The sequence below is a fragment of the Natrix helvetica genome (genome assembly GCF_964273705.1).
Source record: "Natrix helvetica genome assembly, chromosome: Z".
NCBI lineage: Eukaryota > Metazoa > Chordata > Lepidosauria > Squamata > Natricidae > Natrix > Natrix helvetica.
Window position 1 is genome coordinate 35556508 of NC_138554.1, and position 11131 is coordinate 35567638.

An 11131-nucleotide genomic window follows, 5' to 3' on the forward strand; every position below is an offset into this window, starting at 1 on the left:
AAAATCGTTTTACTTAAAAGTATTGAGTATAGAATATTTTAAAATGGTTTTCTTCAATTTATTGTGTGTGGATTCTTTTTTAAAATTGTCTTTATTGAGTGTGGATTACTTAACAATAGTTTTTAAGGATTTTTTAATTTATAGAATATATTTTTTTAAATTATTTTTAGGAATTTTTTATTTTTTTATTGTTTATAAAATTTATTTACTACAAGAAATGTTATTCCTTTTTGCAAATGTTTTCTTTGTGATTAAATATGTTGCTTTTAAATGTTCAGACCAGGTTTATGTGTCGCAAAGTGGCTGCTTTTCTATTGTTAGGCCAGGTTGGAGCAAGGCAGCTTTGCCAGATTTTGTGTGTTTCACCCTAGTTTTTTAGGTAATTCTGAGGTGGTTGCTGGTTCTGTGAGCTTCCTGGCACTGTCCTTTATAATTTCCCACAATGCCTTGATGGTATTTATTCCAGTGGCTTTGTCTTTCCTGTCCTTAGGGTTGGGGTAAAAAAAACTGGTTTGATTTGCAGTCTTTGGGAGGGGGGATTCTTATTTTTGGTGTTTTCCTGGCACTGTCACAGTTTGTGAGGGTGTGAGTGTGTAATCTACACATTAATAATGATCAAGAACTAATAATATTTCCTTATACATTTTAGTGATCTTTCCTTACATAATTGGTGTTTTCTTTCATACTTTTGGATTTCTGTTTCTGTTAGTTAGCAATTGCTAAAACAAATCCCACATGAAAAAGTATTCAAAGCCTTCTTGATTTTAATTGTCAATTTATTTATTCCTGCACATTGTAATATTTATTCATTTTCATATATCTGTTTTTCCACTGTTGTGCAAACACAATTCCACCAGCTGTTAACATGTGTAAAATTAAATACATATTGTACTCCCTTTCAAATAGCCAACAAAATATTTCTGGTTTTAATTCCATATCTTGCTTTACCATTGCTTCTAACCGCTAACTTCTGAATAGCTACTTGGACCGACCTAAGTACTGAACCTAATTCATATATTCCTGTTTTTTGGAACTGAGAACTAAATTTCAGAAAAAGGAAATCAGTATTGCTCTGGGAATCTACCTATAACATTCATTCTTGAACTAACTTCTTGGATGAAAGACTATATCTTTCCTGTTTGTTTATATCTTTCCTGTTTCTCATCCTTTCTGAAAAGACTGTGCATTGTTGGTTGAAAGCAGAGGTCCCTTCTGTTAACTGTAGTTCTCAGCTTACAACCACAATTGTGCAATATTGTTTTATTTCTTTTGCAGTTAGTATTACTTATTTTTGTATTTATTTTAATCTTATTGTAGTTCACCCATTGGGGCAAAGAATTCAGTGACATTGTCTTGGCCACTCCCACCCAGTCAAATGACTGCCAAGCCACTCCCACCTGCCAGCAAACCACTCCCACACGGTCACATGGCCAGCAAGCCACTCCGACTGGTCACATGTCTGGGAAGCCACTCCCACAAAGCAGGCCACCCCCACAGAGTAGGTTTTGAAACCCACCACTGAAGAGTAGGGATACATACTGTACATGGTTCCTTATGCAGTGTTTGTTAGGCTAACTCTAATTAGAAGAATATTAAATAAGTTCTGATAAGTATAAAACTAAGTTTTTGGCATTTGGAGAAGAGGTGGGTTGCAAATCCTTTTGCTACCAGTTTGTCATGTTTGCATTCGTGCATATCTGGGCAGAGCCTCCCACCACTGCCACTACCATTTTCCCTGATCTGGGCTGAACCAGTAGCAACCCACCTCTGATTTGGAGGGAGCCTTGAATCCTAACAGTTACTAGTAAAAACTATAACTTCCTATTATACCATGATTTTACCATGGAATCATAAAGCAATTGTATTTGCATTTTATATGTATTATTCTAATTCTTTCCAAGTTCAAGTTACATTGTATTAACAATCTTCCACTCAGCCTATTCTCTAATGATCAAATTTGATCAAATGGGTATGGTTTGGAAATTGGAAAATATTGATTGTTTTCCCAAAATTGTCTGCTTAAGTGGGACAGTTGCTGGACAACATATGAATATTTGAGAATGGTTGTTCCCATGACACTCTGCTAGGACAGGAATTTCACTCCTCTGCATCTGAAATCTAAGATTGCTCACCCTGATCTTCTTTGAAGGAAGATGGTATGTCTCGACCCTGAAATATAGCAGGTCAACCCTTTTCTACCCATGTTTTAATGTATATTTATTTAACAAATTTCTATCTATCCACCTCACATAAAATTACTTTGTGCATTTTACCACAGGAGTATAAAACGATGAACATATCAGAAAACTGTCATTTCAAAGTTTTTTGAACAATCATAAGGCATACACGAGATTAGTAGTTAATGGTTATAATAGAATCAGCTCAAGATCTCAGCAGTCTACTGGGACCCCCAGGTTTGAAGACTTAACACAGTCTTGACAAACTTATGAAAAAAATCTAGAGATCCTCCTTGAAGGAGATGTATAGTTCAGATACATGAATGAATGAATGAATGAATGAATGAATGAATGAATGAATGAATGAATGAATGAATGAATGAATGAATGAATAGACTTGACCTCATGTTAGGGATGGGAGAGAATGGTACACAAGTTGGATGCCAAAATAGATATCAGCAGTTAGAATCCACAGTCTGTTTCTTCTGTTAGATCTAATGGGATGGACAGCTGTAACCAGGGAAAGGCATTACCTAAAATAACTACATTGCATGCCATGAAAATATCTCAATTTGCTTTTTTTTAAAAATAAAAAACAGCACCCTGAATCTTTATGGTCAATGATTTTCCTATACTGCAATAATCTATGTTTATTTATTTTTTACTTTATACACATCAACTTGATTCTGGAAACAGTTCAATATATGTAATGGATAAATAAATGCAGAGAATAGAATAGAATAGAATAGAATAGAATAGAATAGAATAGAATAGAATAGAATAGAACAGAATAGAATTCTTTGTTGGCCAAGTGTGATTGGACACACAAGGAATTTGTCTTTGGTGCATATCCTCTCAGTGTAGATAAAAAGAAAAGATACATTCGTCAAGAATCATAAGGTACAACACTTAATAATAGTCATAGGGTACAAATAAGCAATCAAATCATCTTAGGAAATAATTAATGTAAATCATAAGGATACAAGCAACAAAGTTACAGTCCTGTAGTCATAAGTGGGAGGAGATAGGAACAATGAGAAGATTAAAAGTAATGCAGATTTAGTGAATATTTTGACAGTGTTGAGGGAATTATTTGTTTAGCAGAATGATGTGTTCAGGAAAAAACTGTTCTTGTGTCTAGTTGTTCTGGTGTGCAGTATTCTATAGTGTTGATTTGAGTTGAAACAATTCATGTCCAAGATGTGAGAGGTCTGTAAATATTTTCACAGCCTTCTTTTTTTTTTTTTTTTTTTTTTTGAACAAAAATTTTATTGGTTTTACAAAATTTTTAGGAAAATGGGTGGTGGAAAAGGGTACAAATTATGGCAGCTACATTGTGCAGGAAATGGCACTCCCCCCGACTCTCATAGTTTTCACTTGTTAATACATTAAGTAAAATACTACTTAACAATTTTTTGACAGCATATTTTACCTTATATCTTCCAATACTTTCAATCTATTTTATATCCAACAGACAAAAGAATTCCCTGTATCAACAATTGCAGTGTTTTTCTAACTCACTTTTGTGATCTAAGTTTTCTCGATGTTGCCTCTTCCCCCCCCCCCCAGCAAGGCTCCGGCACCTCCCGTGTCTTGCGTGTCTTGTATAGTGTCCACAGCTTTGTCTAGGAGAGCATTGCTTTTTTCCATGAAGGCCTCCGCCTCCATAGTTGTATTAATTCTAACTCTACTGCCCTCCCAGAATATTAACATACCTTCTGGCAGAAGCCACCGAAACCACACTCCTTTTTCAAATAGTTTTTTCGCTAAAAGTGAATATTTTTTTCTTTTATCTCTGACTTTCTTTGGGATTTGTTTCAGGATGACTATCTCTCTCTCCTTGTATTTTAACGTTTGTTCCCTTTGTGCACTCAGAATCTCATCTCTTGTAGTCTTTCTAAGAAATTTAATATGAACCTCTCTTGGAACATTGTGTGTTCTAGCATAAGCTGAATTGACTCTATAGATCAGGTCAATGTCCCACCCCAACTGCTGTCTGTCTTTTTTAATGTATTCAGCGAGTAAGTTTGTCATAATCCCCCTCAAATCTTCATTATCAGCCTCAATTACATTTTGAAATCTAAGGAAAAAAGACATCCTTTCAAATTCGGTTTTGATTCTCTCTGAGTTGTTCATTCATTTCTTTCAGTTGATTTTTCAATTCCTCCTGCCCCTTTAAGATCTTTTGAAGCAACTGCTGGGTTAGGTCCTCCTCAGGGGTTTTTTGAAATAGAGATGTTAATATCTGTTGTCCACTGGGGCTGGACGTTGAAGATATTGGAGCAGAGCCGCAAAGCCTTGTTTCCCAGGTGGGGGTCTTTTCGGTGCCATCTTAATAAAAAAAAAACTCAGAGGTGTCCGTGTCCATAAAGTGGAATGGCAACAATGAACAGGGGATAGCTGAGAGAGATCACAATGCAGGGAGTCCAGACAATAATAGAGACCTTTTCTATAGTTCAAATCCAGACAATAAAATCCATCAGTCCAAGTCCAAGGTACAGTATTTCAAGAGATATTTCTGGGTGTCACGGAGACAAAGACAAAATGCCAGCAATTTCTATGGGTGGAGTCAAATTTCAAAGTGCATAAAGACAACAGAAGTGTGCCATCTTGCCTTGCCAGCACGGGACCAAAAGGCAGCAAACTAAAAGTTTTCAGAAGTTTTCAAAAAGAACAGATCATCACTTCTCTTTTACAATTGCAGCAGGGTATTCACCTGCTTGCTTGCTACGAGTGTGATTTCATTCTAAAGCTCTCCCTCCTCTCCTCCAGGGGCAGAGAGCAATCCAAAGCCGCCCGTCCAAGGGGGGGGAAATCCCCCTCCCTCCAATCGCACTTCCCAGAAACTGACTGAAAGTCTTTAAAAAGCTGTCAATCCTTCACCAAACAGTCAAGAAAAAAGGAGTCAGGGAGGGTTTCCATCTCACCACATCACAGCTGCAGCCTTCAAGTTGCTAAATTCATCCGGCAGCCTCGATGCGAAAGCGTGCGGAAGCATAGAGCTCCCGCGCACCCCCTTTCACCTCCTGGCACCTAGGGCAATGCCAGGAGCCCCCTGCGGCCGCCGTCAACACAGGGGACCCCCAGCTAGCCACCACCTCGGCTGGGCGCCCCTTCAAGGCACCCAGTGCCCCCCCAATCAAGGGAGAGCCCACCAAGAGCGCACAGGTCGAGCGGAATGCACCCGTTGCTCTCGGGAGCCAGAACCGGAAGTCCACAGCCTTCTTTTTGACTCATGCAATATATATGTCCTCAATGGAAAGCAGATTGGTAGTAATTGTTTCTTCTGCAGCTCCTTGGGTAGTTTCAGCTTCCACAGTTGGTGCAGAAAGTACATTCTTTGTTGTGCTTTTTTGATGACATTTTTGATGTTAGATGTCCATTTTAGTTCTTGAGATATGATAGAACCTAGAAATGTGAAGGTCTATACTGTTGATACTGTGTTGTTCAGTATTGTAAGAGGTAGTAGTAAGGGAGGGTTTATCCTAAAGTCCACCACCATTTCTACAGTTTTGAGTGTGTTCAGTTCCAGATTGTTCTGGTCCCACCATGAGGTTAGTTGTTCAATCTCCTGTCTGTATGTGGATTCATTGTTGTCTCGAATAAGCCCAATCGCTGTTGTATCTTCTGCAAACTTCAGTAGTTTAATAGATGGATCGTTTGAGTTGCAGTCATTGGTATATTGGGAGAAGAGAAGTGGAGAGAGCACACAGCCTTGGGGTGGAGGGAGCTGTGCTAATTATACAGGTATCTGATGTAAGTAGCAAAAACTGTCAAAAAGTATGGTTTGTTTTGTTTTGTTTGTTTTGTTTTGTTTTGTTGAGGTTTAGTGAGAATTTCTACTTGGCTATGCAATTGTAACTTGTACTAAGAGCCTTTTTTTGTAAATTCTAATTAGTGGTTTAAAGGTTAGGAAATTGTGACAATTGCCTATTATTAGTTATGTTGAGCATAATGGTTGCCAAGGGACTTGTTTTACTTTTTCTCATAGGAATTTTAACAGTACACATGAGAATCAAAGCAAATAAAAGAAAACTAGAGTGTTAGTTGAGAAATTAGGAGGAGGTTGATTCCTTAAAAATAAAAGCATACCGCTTTGTTCAATTGCCTAAAGATGAAAAGAATATTGCCATAGGAATCTTCCAGGACAAGAAATCTTGTATCAGTCAATCCTCATTTACAACATCCACATCCATAGTATTTCCAGCAGTAAAAGTTGCAATACAGTATTTGAAAGAGTTGGGATATAAGTACAATTCTGAACTATTTCACTGATATTTTAAGCTTTGGGATAAGCTCACTTTCAAAAGAGCATGTCTGTTTTTTTAAAAAACTAATGGATTAATAGGGGGTTTAATACTTAAAGTTAGTTGATTGCCAATCAAGTTTTTAAACCATTTTAATTATCACAGGAGTAATTGGGGTTTCCTAAAAATGCAGATTGATTGTACATTCATTGAAAGCATCTTTTGATTTCCCAATGTGGTCCAAATGCATCAGCAACACCTGAAAGCCTTACATTACAATCGACATTATAATGTTTCTTAGTTGTGTCTAAAAGTACAATATTTTTATGGACAATTGAAAAGTGTTGTTAAGATGGCTACCAGTTATTTATAAGAACTTTTGAACAGAGTTCAATGTCCTGTGCCTAGGCATCCATTCCTAACCATGATGACGTCAAAATAATGACATTGAAAAGCAAACTTTATCCTCCAATTCTTCCAGTGTAATGTTATACACAAGTATTTAAGGAACATGGTTTGATTGCAGCAATCTCCATCACATTGCCCTTGATCCCAACACCTGTGACCCTTTATTTAAAAAAAAACAATGGTTAAAAATAATAAAAAATAGTGATTATGTATGTGAATATGCTTCCATATGAATGCAAATATAAAAACCCAGGTCCATAGCCTGGTACCATAAGGCAGATAATGAATTTCAGAAAATGCTGAAATAATTGAGTTTACATTTTAGTTTATTATTGGCTGAAAATTATTGATGTATTATTTAATACATCAATATTTATTTATTTAATACATCAGTATTTATTTAAAATGTTGAACCATTTTTTGCATAATGCCTTTTATGGTGAGGCACTGTTTGTTTGCTTGTTTGGGTCAATTTTGTTCCTGGCAACTGCCTAGAAGAATTCCCTTCAATTTTCAGGGCAAGATTTTTGTAATGTTCTTTTCTTTTTTCTTTTTGGTCAGCTCCCATGGAAAATATGCAATGGGGCAATCATACATCCATTACCAGTTTCATTTTGGGGGGCTTCCAAAATTTACATCAACTTCAGATTTTGCTCTTTCTGTTGTTTTTGGCCATATATATTGTAACTATAATTGGTAATGTTCTTATAGTAATTCTAGTTTTGATTGATCAGCACCTTCACACTCCCATGTATTAGCTAAACTTTCCTTCTTGGAAGCATTTTATAGTTCTGTCATCACTCCAACAATGTTGGTCAACTGTGTGGCAGAAAACAGAACTATTTCCTTTAGTGAATGTATCACCCAGTTATTTCTTTATGTCAGTTTGGGCACCACAAAATGCTTTCTTCTTGCAATCATGGCTTTTGATCGCTATTTAGCCATATGTAAACCACTCTTCTACAATATCATCATGAATTTCAAGCTTTGCCTTCAGCTGGCAACTCTGCCTTGGTTAGGCTTTTGTCTCTCAGCTGTCTCAATTGGGGGTGTTTCCAAGTTATACTTTTGTGGCCCCAATGAAATGGACCAATTTGTTTGTGACATGGAAGAGCTGATAAAACTGCCCTGCAAGAAAAGCAAGTTGACAGAAATGACTGTCTTTCTCTCTTCTGTCATTGTAACACTAAGTCCCTTTCTCTTCATCATCATTTCCTATGTGTATATTATCTCAGCTGTCTTCAGTATAGCTTCCTCTGTTGGGAGACAGAAAGCCTTTTCAACATGTGTCTCCCACATTACAGTGGTGAGTTTGTATTATGGGACTATCATTATCTTGTATGTAATTCCAAAAAGAGGTCAAACTACAGAATTTCACAAGGGATTATCTCTTGTATACACTGTTGTGACACCCATGCTCAATCCCATTGTATACAGCCTCCGGAACGACGATGTAAAGGAAGTTTTTAAGAAATTAGTAGCACTAAATTTGGATATAGTTTAAGATGAAAACTTTAGTAAGGGTTTCATCTACATTCCATTCTCTATGAAGTAGAAGGAATCCAAGAGGATGGAGGAACCTAAGGGTGGAATTCCTATGGCTACTATTATCTGTCACTACTAAGTCTATGCTAAGAAGGCAGAACAGTAGAGCAGTTGACCTTTCATTAACATTGTTTGCTATGAATAAAGTTGTTGGTTGTAGCTTATGAACTATGTTTTTATATTGTTCTAATAAATCTTGGGAAGGGTTGGCTGTAATAAAGGCTCACCAGAGTTTTTGAAGAGTGTCCTCTGATAGGGCTCTCTTCACCTTCTGGTCAAGTTGCTGGGATCATTCAACCCTACACCTTGCTGGGCCTGCTGGAGAAGTTGCAGGAATAAATTGGTCCCCGAAGGGCATCTGCCAGATGAAGGACATAATGTATATACACAAAGGTAGATGATTGCTTTCCAGGTAAGGTAGGTCTTCAAATTTTTCTACATTGTAGTAGTAAGTCCATAGAAGTTAGGATATAACCAATGGTGCTGGTTATGGACCCTGCCATAAATGGGATCTCACCAAGATAGTCGCCAGCCCAAGAGCCATTGGATATAAAAAAGGTTGTGTTTATTTGCCATCTTTTCAAGACATCACTTCTCAGTCTTTGGCTAAGATCAAGTGCAGTGAACTAATAATTGAAGTGAGCACTAAGTTACATTGCTCTTTGCCAAACCTTGAAGCAATGACTCAGCTTCAGAAACGTATCTATGGCAATTTGGTGGGCAGGAACTTAATCTTTGTTAATAAAGTGCTTTGATCCATTTTCTGCCACTGCCAATAGAGAAATATTTAAGGTTTCCAAACATGGGAGCCTCATTCAGAATTCTAAAAGACTGGAAATGTATTCATATGACAGAAAACCCAAGTCAATTATTGTAAAAAAACAGACAGAAACAAACACAAACAGAAATAGACATAACAGAAACAGGGAGACATTTCAGCAGAAATTTGTTTAAGGCAAAAAAATATATAGGTAACCTTATAACTATTTGAGAGGAATTTAATAATAATAATAATAATAATAATAATAATAATAATAATAATAATAATAATAATAATAATAATAATAATAATAATAATAATAAAAAATATTTATTTCTTAGCCGCACCCTCTCCCGAAGGACTCGGGGCGGCGTACAATAAAACATATGAAATAAATATATAGACAAGACATACATATTACAAAAACATATACAAAGACATGTATAAGGAGGAGGTCGGCTAATGAATAAGAACAATTAAAATACCATGTTTAAAAACCCCTAGATAATTAAATACAATTAAAATACCCAAATAAAAACCCGTCAGGAGCGATATAGTTATATCAAAGTTGAGCCAGGCCAGCTACTTGAAATAGGTGGGTCTTGAGCTTTATACGAAAGGAGCGGAGGTCAGAGGTATTCCTAATATCTGGAGGGAGGTCATTCCACAGGGCTGGGCCCGCCACAGAGAAGGCTCTACTCCTAGGCGCCGCCCCCTGACACTATCTGGTGAACGGCACCTGGAGGAGGCCCTCTCTGTGCGAGCGGATTGGTCGCAGGGATGTATGGGGCAGAATACGATCCCGCAAGTAACTAGGTCCTGAGCCATGGAGCGCTTTAAAGATAGTTATCAAAACCTTGAAACGCACCCGATAGACCACAGGAAGCCAGTGCAGCTCGCGCAGGAATGGTGTCACATGGGAGTACCTAGTACTCCCCATAATTACCCGCGCGGCTGCGTTCTGGACCAACTGTAGCCTCCGGGTGCATTTCAAGGGAAGCCCCATGTAGAGAGCATTACAGTAGTCCAAGCGAGACGTCACCAGCGCATGAGTGACTGTGCGTAAGGCGTCCCGGTCCAGTAGGGGGCGCAATTGGCGCACCAGGTGAACCTGGTGGAACGCCCCCCTTGCCACGGCTGTCACATGGTCATCCATGGACAGCCGGGCATCCAGGAGGACGCCCAAATTGTGCGCCCGCTCCACGGGGGCAAGTTGAATGCCCCCGATGGCCAATGATGGGATTAATTGGCTGAACCGGGGAGCCAGTACCCACAGCCACTCCGTCTTGGAGGGGTTGAGTTTGAGTCGGTTGTCATCCATCCAGATCCGTACGGCTTCCACACACCGGGACATCACTTCGATGGCCTCGTTGGGGTGGTTCGGGGTGGAAAAGTACAACTGAGTATCATCAGCGTACAGGTGGTATCCCACCCCGAAACCACGGATGATCTCACCCAGCGGCTTCATATATGTGTTGAACAGGAGTGGGGAGAGGACCGACCCCTGTGGTACCCCACAAGTAAGGGGGTGTAGGGTCGACCTCTCCTCCCCTGCCAACACACGCTGCGTCCAGCCAGAAACGTAGGAGCCGAACCACCGCAAAACGGTGCCCCGGACCCCCAACCCCTCCAGCCGGCACAGCAGGATACCATGGTCGATGGTATCAAAAGCTGCCGAGAGGTCTAATAGGACCAGGATAGAGGAACAACCTCTATCTCTGGCCCTCCAGAGATCATCCACCAACGCGACCAAGGCCGTCTCCGTGCTGTGACCGGGGCGGAAGCCGGACTGGCGCGGGTCTAGATAATCATTTTCCTCCAGATGGCGTGGAAACTGGTAGGCCACCACACTCTCTACAACCTTCGCCAAAAAGGGAAGGTTGGAGACAGGACGATAATTGGCCAGCTCCAAAGGATCCAGGGAAGGCTTCTTGAGCAAGGGTCTCACCACCGCCTCTTTCAAGGCGGCCGGGAGAGACCCCTTGCTCAACGAA

General features: G+C 39.2%; 1 protein-coding gene across 1 annotated transcript; it reads left to right on the forward strand.

Annotated features, from left to right (window-relative positions):
• Positions 1–7398: 7398 nt before the first annotated feature.
• LOC309381789 (olfactory receptor 11L1-like) lies at positions 7399–8336 on the forward strand (the record flags this gene model as incomplete). Its single annotated transcript, XM_081933075.1, is given in 2 exon segments — positions 7399–7585; positions 7588–8336. Coding segments are annotated over 2 exon segments (936 nt in total).
• Positions 8337–11131: the final 2795 nt, after the last annotated feature.